This window comes from Lissotriton helveticus, chromosome 3_1 (assembly GCF_964261635.1).
Source record: "Lissotriton helveticus chromosome 3_1, aLisHel1.1, whole genome shotgun sequence".
Lineage (NCBI taxonomy): Eukaryota > Metazoa > Chordata > Amphibia > Caudata > Salamandridae > Lissotriton > Lissotriton helveticus.
Window position 1 is genome coordinate 1,743,938,504 of NC_136061.1, and position 17,499 is coordinate 1,743,956,002.

The window sequence follows — 17,499 nt, forward strand, 5'->3', positions numbered from 1 at the left end:
GGTCGAATGGGATGTTGGAGTTCCTTAGAAGTGAGGTGAGGGGTTCCATGTAGATGTTGAAGAGTTGTGGAGAGAGTACTGACCTTTGGGGGACTCCTCTGCTGACGGGGAGGGGGTCAGATTCGAAGCTGTTGATCTTTATTTTTTGGGTGCGGTTGTTAAGAAAAGAGGAGAACCATTTTAAGACTGTCTTTTCGATGCCCGCTCTCTCTCGGAGGACATTAAGTAGGAGGGAATGATGTTGGGTTAATTGTGCACGCACGCATCTTTCAAGAATTTTGGCTAGGAACGGAAGGTTTGAGACCGGGCGGAAGTTGTTCAGGTCAGTGAGATCAAGGCCAGGTTTTTTTAGAAGAGGTGTGACTTGCCCTAGTTTGAGGCAGTCGGGGATGAAGCCCTCTTTCAAGGAGCTGTTGATGATCTTGGCCCAGATTGGGGCTAGGTGAGTTTCATATCCTTTGTCAGTCTCGAGGGCAGTTGATCGAGGGAATGAGATGAGGGTTTAGCGGCAGCGATAAGATTGCTTATCAATTCTTCCTTAATCGGCTGGAAGGATGACCAGCGGATAGACAGGGTTACTGGGGGGTTGAGGTTGGGTGTAGGATTCGTTCTGAATGATCGATCAATTTTGGCGATTTTTTCATTGAAGAAACTAGCAAAGTTTTCACACAGGGTCTTGGATGCTACTAGGTTGGCTGCCTTAGGGATGGAAGTTTGATTCCTGATTTAATCAAAAACAAGACAGGTTTTTTTGTGCAACACAGACCCTGAACACAAGTATTTGAAGATAGTCTTATACGTGGTAATGAGCAAAAAAGATGGTCGGTGAAATTAAGTATTTGCCAGGGATCTCACAATTTAGTCAGGCAGGGAAACTGGACTAGACGCCAGTTGCCACGTTCACACTGTGCCATTCAGCCACTAGAAGGATATCTCTTTCTGCCTTCAAAGATGAATGCTTTGTCATTAATTATTTGAGGATGAGATACAGCGTAGGTGAGAGGCACACTGTAACTTTTATTTTAGCACTTTAACATATCACTCGCCTTACTCAAGGACAGAACGCTTTACAACAGAGACGGGCCACTTCACATTCTTGTTTGTTTTTTACCACAGGGAGATGTGCCAGTTTTCACAAGATGTTGAACCAAGGCTTTGACTTGAACCCGGCTCCCAATGATGCATGGTCGGAAGCTGTAGCTTTTGGGCTCCAGGTTACGTTACGTTAAAAGTATTTGTACCGCGCACGTTCACCAACGGTTTCATGGTGCTCAAGGTTCCTAGCAGACTTTGAGCTGAACCAGAGCCAGGCATCTGCCTCGAGCTTTCAATGGCTCGCTCACCTCTACTGGCATGGGCACAATCTCATGGGCACAATAAACACACGTACCACAAGCCCTCTCACTGACACAATCAGCACACACTGTAGGGCAGAGGTCTTCAAACTTTTTTGCTCCGAGCCCCCTAAGCAAAATGTTTCAATGTCAAGCTAACTCCCCCCCACCTCCCCCAAAAATTAAAAATTACTGGCAAAGATTGGGTGAGGGCTGAGTGCAGGAGGCATGGCTCATGAGATCATTTCAGGAGTACTTTTTCTATAGCTCATAAACCACACTAAATATGAGTCTTCAAAAACAGCAAATGAATCAAACAAAAACAGTTACTGACCCAAAAATACTGCCCTCTATAATTGAGGTGTTGTGATCCCCTCGCACTACTGGTCCTCAACGCAACTACACTTGCTGCACAAATAATAACTTCTGTTGTGAGTAGCAGGCTATCTCTAATCTTAAAATAAGCCCTTTCAGAAAAAATTAGCTCCCACATATTGTCTTCCTTTATCTGCAATGGTTCCCTTGGTCCTAATGTCAGAAATAAGATCCCATCTTCCTTTTTTAAAGTAAGATAGTCATAATTATGATGCAGTGGGCCCCAGTGACCCCTAGGCCCCAGTGCTGCTGAACCTGCTTCACTAATGTTAGCTACTGCCTTGCAAAGAGGAGCGTCTCCTCTGCCCTTTGTTAAAAACATGGACTCCCATCTAGCCACAGACCCTTCTCTGGCATCTCTCTGATGTCAAACAAAGGTGTTCCTACTGCATTAATTTTTCCCCTCTCGTGGGCTATTGCTCTGAGGCCCAAATCAACACTAGCAAGTGTACAGTGGGCTCTAATGCGAAGAAGGAAGGATAGTAAACAGCCACATTTAAGGTTTAGCTGGCTCCTAATACCTCTGGTTCCTGGTGCCACTGTACGTGCAGTATCAGTGATTCTTTCTGCCCCTTTATATTAAAAAGCAGCAAGGGTGACCTGGGCTCTGATACTAGCAAGGAAAATAGGCTTCCACTCCACGGGAAGAAGGCCATAATTGAGCAGCAGTAGCCACTTACACACCTAACAGCATTACTTACCGCACTAATGGATGGCCTTTTATATATAAAGAAGGCTCCTTTGTATCGTCCTCTACCTTGGAGTATCTCTCTGAGGAAGCAGTATCTGGCCCTCTGAAACTATAAAAATGAGGCCCCCACACAGTGCTTTCTCCTCTGGGCCATCTCGTTGACTATATGTAAGAATCTCACTCCTTTCCTGAACCATTACTCTGAGATCCTAGGGATCCAGAGGGCCAGAGCTCTGCATCTCAATGGAACTCTGCTGACTTCCTCCCTGCTACCCCCTGGACTCATCTTTTACAAAAACAACTGCCTCTAAGTGGTTAGTGCTGACTTTGAGTTGGCTTTGCTTCAAAGCAAGGGTGGGGTGATAGTGTAAACAGTTAAAAAAGAAACCAGGCTTTTTTGGTGTGCATTTTTATATAGCGCGTACTCGACCTGAAGGTATCAGAGCACTTTACATGAGCACCAGTTGCATTACAGACAGGCATGTTCATTTTTTTCAGGTTCAGGGAGATTAAGTGATTTGCCCAGAATCACAGGATGCCTGAGCCACCCGCCAAGACTTGAACCTTGTTCCACAGCTTCAAGGTGGCCACTATGGCTGTTACACTACATCCTCATTAATTGATTAGTCACTTAAAACCAGGGCCACTGAAATTATGAGTCTCTGAGGCAGAAGCGTTTTTTGCTTTGTTATGGATTTACCGCATTTGCTATATAATCCATCATCTGTTGCATAATCTGCAGATTTTAACAAAAAAATGTGATTCATATTCAAATTGATAAAAAAGAACATAAAGCGTGGCTGGTGACAGGTGTTCCAGAGCAGTAGAAGGCCCTTCATAAACGTTGATTGGTCATTTTACAGTTGCTTATAGATGTATTTGGGTGTTAAATTGGTACTAATGAGGTATAAAATACGACCGTGTCACTATGACTAAAACTGAAAAATAAATTAAATAAAGCTAACCACAAAATGTGTCAAACTATGCTGCATTATTTACCTTTTCTTTTTCCATAATTTAATCAACCCTTTTTGCATAATTTGGTCTTCTCTTGCCACATAATTCCAGTGGCACTGCTTAATGCATCAAAGTGACAAAGATATTTTTTTAGAGCTAATGATATCTTATACTTATAAAAATGCGTACAATAGGTACAGTAAGATCACTTATTACTAAAAGCTACATTTTTTAGGAAGTGTTTTTTTTCCAAACACTGCATCAATTTGCAGCAGCCGATGTTAGAATGTGTGTAATGCAACTTGATTTTATTTTTCAATGAATCTGTTTGCTCATTATTTTACATGCCGTTATAGACAGCACAAATAATACTTAAGACTAGTTTGTTATTTTCTTTTAGCCAACTTCTTGAAACTCAGTGACCTCACTTCACGGCACTCTAGGCTACGTGTAAATGAAGACAGCCAGGAAATGCAGCAAATAAATAAGGACACAGTTCCAGGCCATCTTCATTTACATGTGAGTCCTGAGACATTCACACCCCCTTTGGAAAACATCCACTGACACCCAGGGGGGCGCGCCCAACAGTTTGAAGACCTCTGCTGTAGGGTGACCAGATTTTGAGAAGAGAAAACCGGGACAGGCTAGTCCAGAGACATTCACACCCCCCTTAGAAAACATCCACTGACACCCAGGGGGGCGCGCCCAACAGTTTGAAGACCTCTGCTGTAGGGTGACCAGATTTTGAGAAGAGAAAACCGGGACAGGCTAGTCCAGAGACATTCACACCCCCCTTAGAAAACATCCACTGACACCCAGGGGGGCGCGCCCAACAGTTTGAAGACCTCTGCTGTAGGGTGACCAGATTTTGAGAAGAGAAAACCGGGACAGGCTAGACATAAAAGTAGGACTAAAGCCGGTAGCTTTACTTTTATGTCTGGCCTGTCCCGATTTTGTGGTGTAGACTTGTAAATTGGTACACACAGAGACACACATGAATATATATATATATATGCAAAAACAATCCGCTTCGTGAAAAGAAGATAAGGGGACACAGCGGGGCTGAGGATTCACCATTTATTAGTTTGGCATGACGCGTTTCGGCGGATTTGCCTCATCATATATATATATATATACACACACACACAAACACACACATACACACCATTAGCTATGTTACAACCTCTACCCTCAGTGCTCTAAACCCCCCTGCCCTCCATACCCACTGTCTCCCCATCTGTTGCAGCCAACCTGCTGCGCTGCCTGAAAGAAACAATTCCACAATGTACTTAAGGAGAGCACACCTTTCAGGGCGACTTGATCTTTGTCCCAACAACCGGGACATAAGCTTAAAATTAAGGAAAGCGTCTTGACACCGGGAGAGTCCTTTGAAAACTGGGTCTGTCCAGGGGAAATCCGACATCTGGTCACCTTAACACCGTGGCATGGGCACAGCGGAGTCCAGTTTCTATGACTGTTCCCTCCTTGGCTCTTTTCGTGATTAAAATCTACAAACCTTCAAAAGATGGTTGGCCTATTTCCATGTTAAATAGCGAATCCTAATGGAGCAAAGATGCCTGATGAGTCGAATATGAAATTTGGATCAGAGTTAGGCTGGTGTGGCGGGGTCCTCTGTGGTGATTAATCACACGTAATCTTGGAAGCGGTGACATAAACACCGGAAGTGCAAACACGGATCCTCTGCTGCTGGTTAAGGTGAGTGATTTGATGCCAATCGCTGTGGCCAGTGGTAGTGAAGAGTGGCGCGAGGCCGCACAGAGCTTCCCTGGACCACAATCGTGGCCTGAGCATGCAGTGTACATTTTTGTGCGCTGGTCCGCATCACCGCACTCAAATGTCAGGTCACGCATTTGTAGCGCCTCTTTGACACCACCGCGGGTGCAAAGGAAGAGACAAGCAGGCCCAAAATTGCTGCCCTGCCGGCAAACACTTCTGATGACAGCACGCAGCGGACCGCCTGCTGCTCTGGCAGAGTTTCTTCCAATAGTTAGTCTCAAGTGTGTTAACTATATGGCAGGTCAAGAGTGTCGTGTCTACCCGGTGGCTCATTGCTGCTACGAATGAACTTTCATTAGAGCACACCTGCTGCGGGCCGGCCCGGGCATGGCAATCACGTGACTCGGTGAGGTCACGTGATTGCAACAAACAATGTATCCATAACTATCTGAGTGTGCGTTGTGCAGCAATTTTTTAGTTTGACGCTGCCCACCACGCCGCAATGCCGGGCCCCGGGGGAAGCACAGTCGCAGACTAGTCTTCCCCCGGGGTCATTCGCGCTGATAGGCCAGGTAGCGGAAAGGGAGGAGTTAGGGGGTGGGGGATATAGGCGCAGGGGAGGAAGGGAACTTCCTCTTCCTGCGCCTGGCACCATCGGGAGGGTCACGAAAGGGAGGTTAGTGGTAGCTTAGTGGTTTGGGTTAGAGTAGTTGGGTGGTCTTTGGGGTCAGCTCAGTGAGCGCCGGGGGCTGTTACACGGCAGCCGGGTCAGTTTTGACATGCCGGAAGCGTGCAAATCGGCACGATGTTGGGTGTCACGGCACAGGAGGTCCGGGAGGCCTTGATGTTGCTCGCGCGGGCCGGGCGGGACGACCTGCTCCGCCCGGGGGTTTTGGGCCAAGCGTGGGTGGGGGCCACCAGTGGAACACGCGCTGCCTCGGCCGGGGTCTCGGCCGCGGTGGTGGCGTGTCAGGACGACGAGCCTGACACGGAGGACTTGTTTCTGGAGCGAGGGGGGGGGGGAGGAGTGCACAGGGACACGGCGAGGGGCGGGAAGCGCAAGACCCTGCCCCCCGTACTTACCCCCAAATAGAATTCGTGCCGGGGCGACAGGGGCCGCTGTGGGGCCTGCGCCCCCCGCGTTTACACTTATGGACCCCCTGCTGGTGCCGGCCGGCGCCGAGCAGGAGGCGGGGCAGGAGGATACCCCTTCTGGGCCTACTCCGGAGGTGGGGGTAGCCCCGGGTGGGGCTGGGACGTCTGGGTCCGGGGAGCAGGCTGCTGCTAACACTCCTGGGGTTGGCCTGACAGGGGGCATCTCCGGGGAGGTCAGGGGTCAGGAGGAGGTTTCCCCCCTCGACCTGTCCACCAGTTCCAGGGCGGGCACCCCCGCCCCGGCGGGTCAGGCGGCGGTAGGGGCCTCGGGGGGTGGGGCTGGGCGGCACTTGCTGTTTCCGATGGCTGGAGGGCCCGGGTGGGCCCCGGGGTTCTCTCAGGTGGGTTTCTTCCCTCCGGGGGCTGACTTTTATGGCCCGCGCCCACCCCCCCAGATTTGGGGTGCGGCTTCCTGGGAGGAGAGAGCTAGGGGGGAGAGGATCTTGGAGCAGATACGGGAGGCCCGGCGGGCTGAACAGTCCGGGCCCAGGGTGAGTGCAGTTTGGCACCGGGATTTTGACGAGTGCCCTTCACCGACCTCTGAGGAGGAACGGGAGGCAGAGAAGGAGGATGAGCTCAGGAGGGCCAGGGCCAAGAAGTCTGTGGAGGACCCCCCTCCGCAGAGAGTCATGGTAGGCGTAGGGACGGCCAGGACGGCTTTGAGGCCCGATGGTGCCGGGGCCCACTCAGGCTGGAGCGACCTGAGGGGTGGGAGGGGATCCAAGCCGGCGGCTGCTGGCAGAGCCCGGTGGTGCAAGACGGCTCCGAAACGCAGGACTGAAGTAGCAGGGCAGTCTGCGGCGGCTGTCCCTCCTCCGAGGGCTCGGGCCCCTGCGGCGCGTGTGGAAGTGGGCGTGCGTGTGCAGAAGGGTGTCCAGAAAGGTGTGAAGAGAGCGGTGAAGGAGGTGGAGAATGTGCGTGTGGATCAGGAACCGGTGCTTGAGTTGGATTATGGTGCGGAGAGTGATGACCTGGAGGACGGGGAGGTGCGGGATGACTTGGTAGGCTTAGGGGGCGCTGCGGACAACGGCGACCTTGGTGTTTTACAGGCCCCGGCATCGACGAGGATTAAGGCACAGACGACGGTGGTCCAGGTGGCGGTGCCCAGGGGACGGCCCAAGGAGAGGACGGAGACACTCACAGGTGAGGGTGCATGGTGGGCTGCCTGGGATGACGGTCCCCGGAGTGGGGAAGGGCGCAAGAGGGCTTGTAGGTCTGTGGGAGTTGGGGAGGGGTCAGTGAGGGAGGGGGAGAAGCCATCGGGCAGTCCTCCTGAGGATGGTGAACAGGTGGACGGTAAGTTGGTGACGTTGGGGGTGCAGACGGACAAGGTGGGGGGAAAAGAGGAGAAGGGAGTGAAGGTACCGAAGAGGCTGCCATACATGGGGCTGGCTATGCCGCTGGGGTCCCACCTGTCGGAGAAATTGAAGGAAAGGATTTGGAGGCATGAGTTTGTGGACGTCTTTAAGTTGCTACACAGGGAGGTGCAGGCGAAGGAAGGGTCCAAAGAGGAGGAGTGGGAGCTGACTAGGCGCCCTAGGGTGCCGGTGACTATGGAGAATTGGACGTCGGCGTTCTTAATCTTTGCCAGTGTCTACTGCCAGAAGTATTTGGATAGGGCGATTGCGCTGTTCAAATACATGGATATCATTCGTAAGGCCCAGATGCAGTTCGGGGGGTTTGCATGGCTGAGCTACGATGAGGAGTTTCGAGCCAGGGTCAGTGCGAATACGGAGAAGAGCTGGGGGGAAGTGGATCAGGAGCTCTGGGTGCAGTGGATGGCGTCGACGCACTCCACTGCGTCCACACATACTGCCAGTGGCCTGCCGGTGGTGTATCGGTCCTTTCCGCCGTGTCCCGCCCAAGGTGGGGCGGGAGGAGGCTCGGTGCCCAGCACCATCGTCTCTGGGCAACAGTCCAAGCCGGGAGGTGTTTCCACGGGAGTTTGTTGGAGTTACAGCAGAGGGTACGGTTCGCGGTACCCCTGTAAATTCAAACATGAGTGTTCCAAATGTGGTGGGAAGCATCCCCTTACTCAGTGCCTTACCCTCACCACGCCCTCGGAGCAGTGGAGGAATGCTAGGGGTCGGGGACACCCTGGACAGAAGGGCGCCTACACCGGTTAGGGTGGAGGCGATGGCCCCTTGGCTCTCTTGTTACCGGATAGGGAGGCCGCGGCGCGGCTTTTCTGGGGGTTCACGGAGGGTTTTAGAGTGGGCTATCAGGGTCCTAGGGAGCGACACTGGGCCGACAATTTGAGATCTGCAAAGGAGTTGCCGAGTGTAGTGGCTGCCAAGCTGCGAAAGGAGGTTGTGGAAGGTAGGGTGGCTGGCCCGTTTACTGACTGGCCTTTGAGTGATTTGATTGTCTCTCCGTTGGGGGTGGTGCCGAAGAAGGAGGAAGGGGAGTTCAGGTTGATACACCACCTGTCATGGCCGGAGGGCCAGTCAGTGAATGACTTTATTGCGGAGGAAGATTCTAGGGTGCTCTATGCGTCAGTGGACGATGCGATCCGCTTGGTGAGGGTTTGTGGAACGGGGGCGGAGTTGGCGAAATGCGACATCAAATCAGCCTTCCGTTTACTGCCTATTCACCCGGCGGATTTCTCGCTCTTGGGCATGCAGTTTGGGGGGGCCATCTACGTGGACAAGGTTTTGCCCATGGGGTGCGCCGTTTCCTGTGCTCTCTTTGAGCTGTTTAGCACTTTCCTGCAGTGGGTCATGATGCGAGTCAGCGGGTGTCGTGAGGTTACTCACTACTTGGATGATTTCCTCTTCCTGGGGAGGGCGGACTCCGGGGAATGCGGCAGGGCCCTGTCGCATTTCCAGGACATGGCCCTTCAGTTTGGGGTGCCTTTGGCGCCGGAGAAGACGGCTGGCCCCAGCTGTTGCCTCACATTCCTGGGGATTGAACTGCACTCGGTGCAGTCGATGGCGCGCCTCCCTGCGGCCAAAGTGGCGGAGATACTGGCATGCCTGGACTGGGCGGTTGGGGAAAAGCGGATTCCTTTGCGGGCAGTTCAGAAACTCCTAGGCTTCCTCAACGTTGCGTGTAGAGTGGTGCGGGCAGGGCGGACGTCCTGCAGGCGGCTCGGCATGGCCATGTCGGGGGCAGTGCTTCCACATCACAGAGTCAGGATTTCCATGGGAGTGAGGGCAGACTTGAGGACCTGGATTACTTTCTTGCAAGAATTTAACGGTGTGTCCCTGGATTTTGATGAGGAGAGGGCGGTCTGGCAATGCCAAATTTACTCTGATGCAGCGGGGTCGGCGGGGTTTGGTGTTTTCTGGGACGGGAGGTGGTGTGCGGAGGACTGGCCGGCCCCATGGCTAAAACAGGGGAGAAGCATTGCTTTCTTGGAGTTCTTCCCTTTGCTGGTTGCACTGGAGGTCTGGGGGGAGGAATTTCAGAACAGGTCTGTGCTCTTCCATGTGGACAACATGACTGTTGTGGAGTTGGTGAATCATCAGAGGGCACGGGACCTGAGAGTGCTGCGGCTGTTGCGGTATTTCATGTTGGCGTGTCTGCGGTTGAATGTGGTGTTTCGGGCTAAGCGTGTCCCTGGAGCGAATAATGACATTGCGGATGCTTTGTCTCGTTCGCAGTGGCAGCGGTTTCGACGCCTGGCACCGGGAGCGGATACTTGCAAGACCGAGCTGCCGGCCGGCATCTGGGCCTTGGGGGAGTGAGGATGATTGGACTGGTGGAAGGTTCGCTGGCTGAAACCACGAGAAGGACTTATCGTTTGGCATGGTCGGAATATAGTGCTTTCATGGGCTGGACTGTGGATAGTGTGGTGTGTGCTGAGTCTGATGTGAGACAGGGGCTGAGACGTTTTGTGTTGGTTTGTGTTGACAAGGGTTTGTCTGCGGCTACGATCTCTGGTAAATTGGCGGGGATTTCCTTTTACTGTGTCCTGTTTCTGGGGTTTGATCCGACCAAAGATGTGATAGTGAGCAGGATGTTACGGGGTTGGGGCAGGGAGCGCGGGAGTGGGGGGGGCAGGCTGCGGGAAGCAATTACTTTTGAGTTGTTGGTCCGGCTGGTTGGGGTGTTGCCGGATTGTTGTTACGACCTGGTCGAGGCTGGCCTTTTCCGTTTGTGTATGGTGTGGATGTTTTTCGGGGCTTTCCGGGTGTCGGAGTTGTTGGGTTCCAGGAGAATGGCTGGCAGGTTGTTTGAGGAGATACGGGTGGATGGCGGTCGCCTGGGAATTTGGTTACGGTGCTCGAAGACTGACCAGTTGGGCAGGGGTAAGTCGGTGTGGCTGAATGAGACGGAGGGCGGGGCGGTGTGCCCTGTGGTTGAGTGGCGGGCTTTCTTGGGGACAGTGAGTGTGGCGCGTGGGGAGATTTTTGTTCATGCGTCTGGCGCGAGAGTGACGGCGGGCCAGTTGTTGGCAGTGTTGCGCAAGGCTTTGCGGAGGCTGGGCCTGGGGGCGTCTGGGTTCGGGACTCACTCTTTCAGGATTGGGGCTGCGACAGCTGCGGCCAGGTTGGGGTGGTCCTGGGACAGGATAAGGAGGATTGGGCGTTGGAAGTCCCGCTATTGCGAGAAGTATGTGAGGAAGTGAGGTTCCCGGGTGGGTTGTTGTTGAGTCATGTTGTTGCGTTTCTGTTCTAACATCTTTTTCTTCGTAGGTTGCGTGGGTGGACCGGGCAGTAAGACGGTGACATGGATTGTTGGGCACTCCTTCGTGCATTGGGCATCCAAATATGCGGAGCGACAGGTTTACGGCCGTAACCTGGGACTGAAAGGACACTTGCACGAGGTACAATGGTGGGGCAAAGGTGGCATGCGATGGGGGGCACTACTGCCCTGGCTCGCGAAGATGGTCCCGCAGAGGGGATGCCCTGATTTGTTGATAATACATCTGGGGGAGAACGACCTGGTGCAGCTGTCCGGTTTGGCACTTTTGCAACTCATGCAACGGGACCTGGATGTGTTGAAAGGCAGGCTTGCGGGTACCTGCATTGCCTGGACAGAATTGGTCCCCAGGAAAGTGTGGAGAGGGGCAATGAAGCATTGGGCGATCGAAAAGGCACGAAGGAAGCTCAACAGGGCTATGAGACTTTACTGTGGTGACAATGACATTAAAGTAATTGCACATGAGGGGATTCGACTTGCGGAGCCGTTAGTTTTTAGGGACGACGGGGTGCACTTGTCACAGCTGGGCAATGCTTATTATATGATGGAGATGAGAGATGTGGTGAGCAAATTGTGGAATGAGGCTATCTGGTGTCCCAGGGTGTGAATGCTGGTGAGTGTGGCGGACCGGGGCCCCTTGGAGGGGGGTGGGGCAGTGAACCGCCCTACAGGGGGTTCACTGGTTGGCGGTACTTGAAGGGACAAGGGGGTCAAGAGCGGGCACACCCATCCCTTGGGGGGGGGGGGGGGGAGTTCTTAGGGGGGATAGAAGCGGGAATGGCAGGACGCAATGAGTGGGCTGGATGACAAATGATTGAGGGGCAGGAAGAAAGCATGGTATGGAGCCTCTAGGGCTTTGTGATGAGGTGGAACGAGTGAAACGAGTAAGAGGGGAGTGTGAGTGGGGGTTTGATGTTATTACCTGTTTATGTTTACTGTTTTTGTACAGAGTACGCAGTTTCTGGTCTAATAAAATGGCCTTTTACGCTGACACTGAGTGGTCTATTTATTGCGCGATGCCGGGGCCCGGGGGAAGCACAGTCGCAGACTAGTCTTCCCCCGGGGTCATTCGCGCTGATAGGCCAGGTAGGGGAAAGGGAGGAGTTAGGGGGTGGGGGATATAGACGCAGGGGAGGAAGGGAACTTCCTCTTCCTGCGCCTGGCACCATCGGGAGGGTCACGAAAGGCCGCCCACCCACCCGGCAGTTGGAGGTGGTTTGTTGGGCTGGTCGATGGCGTTGCCAGTTTAGGCCAGAGCTGCGTTAGGCGGTACTTGAAGGGACAAGGGGGTCAAGAGCGGGCACACCCATCCCTTGGGGGGGGGGGAGGGAGTTCTTAGGGGGGATAGAAGCGGGAATGGCAGGACGCAATGAGTGGGCTGGATGACAAATGATTGAGGGGCAGGAAGAAAGCATGGTATGGAGCCTCTAGGGCTTTGTGATGAGGTGGAACGAGTGAAACGAGTGAGAGGGGAGTGTGAGTGGGGGTTTGATGTTATTACCTGTTTATGTTTACTGTTTTTGTACAGAGTACGCAGTTTCTGGTCTAATAAAATGGCCTTTTACGCTGACACTGCGTGGTCTGTTTATTGCGCGATAATTATTTTGGTGCCTCCTCTGTATGCGCGCCGGCATTCAACTGGACAGTGAGATGGGTTGCTGAGTCTCGGCAGAGGCAGCCGAGGTTATTGCAAGCTTCTGTGACCACTCGCACCACCGCTTGCCTCGGCCTCTTTGAGGCTCACCCGGCTCAAGCAGCGTTGGCGGCAGCTGACTCAGTTGTGAGCCTGCTGCTGCCCTGTAGCAAAGCTAGGTGCTGCTTGCCAATTTCGGCCCGCTCGGTGCCTGCTCTGTGCAGTGCAATGTGCGGAGTGGTAGAGTCATGATTCCGTGGTCTGGACAAGGGGTCCAGAACTCAGGCACGACCGGAGCCGTGCTGCCTGCACTGCAGCTCTGAGAGCATGTCCAGCCCGGGGGGAGGCGCCTGTTGCTCTCTTTGCCTGCCTCAAATTCAAGTAAGTGAATTTATAAACTGTGAACTCCTAAAACTATGCTCTTAAAGCAAAGTGATGTCCCTCTGCTCATTTTATTGGCCAGATTTATAGTGGCCGAGCAGTCAAGAAAGAGATTAGGTAAAGCTTGTTATCCTCTGTACTCGAGATGAGCAAGTGGCAAGCATACTGCGCCAGTTTTTGCAATAGATAATCTGACCGTAATACAATAACTGACCGCTAAAATTTACAGAAAAATTTTTTTGTTTGTAGTGGCGCGGTGCACATAGTCAATGAGTGGTGCAGATCTGAGTATTCATTTTGTTTAACAGTACGATCAGCTTAGAAGAGAACAAAGGTGCTTCAGTTTCTGGGGCTTTCCATCAGTTTTGACATCTTCTTAGAATGTCTTGATGCTCAAATGGGTGTAACAGCTGATATTTATATGTTTTCCTGGTTTTCATTGCTGGATTTTGGTTGCAAGAAAGTATCACTCTTAGTTGTTGAAATGTTACACATAATTAAACTGAATTGATGAAAATGGCACACATGGCATTCTGAAACCTTGGCAGCTATGCAGGTGATGGGCCCAGTCTGCGAGATATCAGAGGGGGCATGGGGCTAATGGATCGTGAAAGGGAAGCAATTACACGGACACATTCAACATACTCTTTCCGTTCTTCCTGCAGCCACAAAGCCGTGGATCTATGTAGCCCTGGTAAAAAAAATGGTCAGGTAATGCGCTTCGCCGCAATGTGCCTGGGTGAGTGGCGTGACACTGGGGGAGTGGTCATTTCCAGTAAAGCGGACGCCAACCACACGAAGGACTACGAGCCGGAATAGAGGTCTCAACAATCAAAAATAAGGAGCGAGGCTGTTTTCAGGCAAACAAGCACAGTGAAAATACTCTAGAAACGTCAGGACTACCAACTAAATGAGCAAAAAGCCTTGAAAACTGACACGATTTACAAGATTGAGTATTGTCATGTGACTACATAGAGGAGCACAGACCTTGTGAAAAGTTCGGCACTTGGAGATGACATCATTATTGATTATATGTTTTTAATAAACTATACAAATCACTGACGGCCGTGAATTGATAAACACGTGCTACCAGATAAACTAAAGAACAACACGTCCGAGAAAACCACTAGAAGGACACCATTTTCTTAATTTGAAAAAAGAAGATGTTAATCCTGTTTTTAAGTTATTTTGTCCTGATGAAGGTGCACCAAGTATAACATACGCACCGAAACGCGTCGACTTTTTGGACCATTTTAAATTGTGAAAAAATGTTTTTTATTTTGATTCATTGTATCATTGTATTTTAAACATCGAATGTATACTATAACAGTGGTGACTCTGTGTTAGATAACCGTAACACGGAACTGTTAGTCATTAGACATATATTTGTACCAGAGTACCACCACAGTGCTAAATTATAATGTGTATTTAAAACGTATGCCTTAATATGAATTTCTATAAAATAAACTTTGAGAAAAAAGTATAAATAACCTAGTGTGGAGACTTAAATCTTGACTTTTTAAATTTGTCAATTTCAAATGTTAAATATAGCTAAATGCTACGGATAGGCCTCATGGTCACCTGGTGAAATAATTACCCAGAAAGGAATTTTTCTTTGTTTTTATCTATTGACCCAGTCCTTTCTGGTCCTTGGGAAACTCTCTTGTTTTGAGAAAAAGGAGTGGTGCAAGCCACGCGCGTGCCACCCTGTGCGCCAAGCGGGCTTCTTTTGAATTGTGTGAAATGCCCTTAACGGCTCTGGGAAGCAGAACCCCAGCCCTGGGGCATGATGGGTATAGACACCACACTCCCAGCCAGGGTTGGATTGGGATTCAAAATCGGCCCGGGCACGCTAACAAAAGTGGCCCACATTTGCATATTTCCTTTCCCCACAACACTGCTCCAGCGAAATTTTTTAAAAAGGGGGATGGGAGGGGTTACAAAAAATACACCGATTAGTTTACACTGTTGAACCACACCTTAAAAAAGTTAGGACAATTTTGCTCAGGCCCCCTGCCCCCGCTCAATCAAATCTGCATATATTAATCAACCGGCTGAGGGAGAAAAAGGGAGTGACACTTCTGCCCGTTGATGCAAGGGAGGTAATGGACGCCCATCTGCCCCTAGAAAGGCCACGCAGGCACCCGCTGGGCTGCTGGCGGCATCCTGACAACACAGAAACTGCCTAAAACGGCCCCCAGGCTGCTCAAAAAAGCAGCCCACAGCTGCAGCTCAGACACCGGCCCCTCGGGCATTGCCCGAGTGCCCACGTTACCAATCCGCCGCTGCTCCCAGCCCAAGTCGAAGTTAGGCTATGCCAATCCACCATTTTTTTCTAGACTTCACTCCCAAGTCTTGGGCTCCTGCCTGCATTTATAATCATCTAGACTCACTCCACTGCCAGTAGGACAGACTGCAATGTTTTGAACGTCACTGGACCTAACCTGTTCCTATCCCCTTCATGCTCCCGCAAACTGCAGATTAACAGGGTCGGCATTAGCGCTGGTGCGGCAATCTTTTTTAGTATCCACCTCCATGACTTCCTCCTCAGATTCCCTCACTACCACCCAGCAAAAGTGCCCCTCATTTCTCCATAGCCCCTCTCTCGCATACTTTTCATTTGTTTTAAAGTGCTGGTAGAGGCTGGGTTTACTAAACCACTCAGCTTTCCACTTTAAATACAGATATGTTCTTTGCAGCAGGCCTCTGCACTACTTTATTGAGAGTCAAAACGCCCACTAGACAAAACTCTGATCTCTCTCAAGCAGGAACATTAATCACAAGAGTTAGCTTGACATTTTTATTGCTGCCAGCGATCTGGAAACACAAGAAGCTCTGCATCAGCTGCTTTTAAATCGTATGTTATTGCTAAACACAGCACCCCACCCTACAGGTCAGCGCCCAGTGCGGGCGTACAGGTCGCACTGCCCTAAAGCCCGCCCTACAGACTAACCTTGCTGGACCAACAAACGATTGTGGTCCAGCTCGTGGTACTCTACAGTTTGTCACTGCAATGTTGTACAACGAAAATGTGCTATGTGCTCTCCCTCACGGGAAGGCTAACCTGGTGTTCTCTCCACCCTTAATGTTACATGTATAATTTCTATTTGTTATTGATACGTTCTGTTTGTTTGTAAAGCGCTCTGATGCCTATGAGCCATGCTCGCGCTATATAAAGTCACCAAACAATAAATAAATATGTCTTATACTTCACTGCCAATATATTAGACTCTACCCAAGTGCAGTCTGAAATTAACTGCCAGGGGCATTTTTCACCTGTAAAACCTCAGCATCCTAGGGGTTCTTAAACCACTGCCTGCTCTCAACATTCTCTAGACATCATTGCTGGCGTAGGGGTGGGGAGGGGTGTTAGACTCCTGTCAGACCACAGCATCCTCCACACTCTTCACTATCAGAGGGGCGATATTGCATGTCACACTGAGCTGTCCACTCTCTGCATGTCACGGACAGTGCACTGCCAAAGGGTTTATGTACGAATTCTCACTGCACGTCGGTGGAGCGAGGCTTCCCAAATAGAGCTCTTTCCAAAGGAATATCTGCATCTCCACTTTCCCCTTAACATTGACATCACCAGGGAGGACAACTTCACCCCTGCCATGGTTCCACTTCTTACCCCTTGCGGATGGCCACGATGATGGCTCCAAGAAGGATGATGAGGACCACGAGCCCGCCGGCACAAATACCCAGGATCAGCCCCATCTCCTCCGAGTGCTGCGTGACTTCCATGGCGCGTTTGGTCTCCTTGCAGGCCGCTGGGTGGGACGGAGAATAAGAGAACAGGGGCAGTTAAAATATCAGTCATGGCATGAGCAAGAAATCACAAGCACCAATTGTGTTAATGCTTTGGATGGAGCCAGGCAAAATAACAATTTGATTGGAAAGGCTTCAGATGTAATGCTGTGTGCTAGTTCTTAATGTCACAGGGCGTCTGCCCCTGCTGTGAACCAGCCTGTACGGAGCCCTTGCTAAGGGGAAAAGGTAGGTTCGATCACACAATGGGACTTCCCCATCCATTATTACCAATCACCCCCATCGCCAAGCACAACATGCTTAAATAGTACTTTCAATCCCACTGCATGTCACAAGGTACCGGAACCACTGCTTCCCATCTATCATTGAAAGTTGGGGTAGGAAGTTATTTGTGGGACTATTACCATACCATGGGATACTGTTGGTGGCATTTTTCTGTGAGTCAGGTAGTGCCACCTCATGGTGGTGGTTATGGTGTGGGCAGAGACGCCATCTGGGGGTGGACATTCTAGGGTAGATGGCAGTTCTGGTGCTAAAGGAGGGTTAGTATGCCAATAACCATACAAAAGCCAATAACAGTACTTTGACTTATTGTCAGTGGTGTTGCTCTGTGGCCCAGGAAGTGTCTTCTGTTGGTGGTGTCTGATACAGGGCCGGAGGAGGGTTAGTGGTAGTATGAGTAGACTACTCTATAATGGTACATTATCCTGCTTTCATTGCTATTGCTTTAGGCAGTCCTGCCTGGCGGTGGCTGATGTATTTTCTTTTGACTGTGGAGTTAGTGGTTGGGGCCTGCTGTTGGTTGTTTTGCTCTGTGG

At 51.1% G+C, this 17,499-nt stretch overlaps 1 protein-coding gene across 2 annotated transcripts in view; it reads right to left on the bottom strand.

The window, feature by feature from the left end:
• PTPRU (protein tyrosine phosphatase receptor type U) overlaps window positions 1–17,499 on the bottom strand; it is an 870,052-nt gene that overhangs the window by 216,349 nt on the left and 636,204 nt on the right. For both annotated transcript variants that reach the window (XM_078682521.1, XM_078682520.1), the window contains exon 14: window positions 16,545–16,683. In XM_078682521.1, the coding sequence (XP_078538647.1) occupies window positions 16,545–16,683 (139 nt within the window). The remainder of the gene's footprint in view (window positions 1–16,544; window positions 16,684–17,499) is intronic.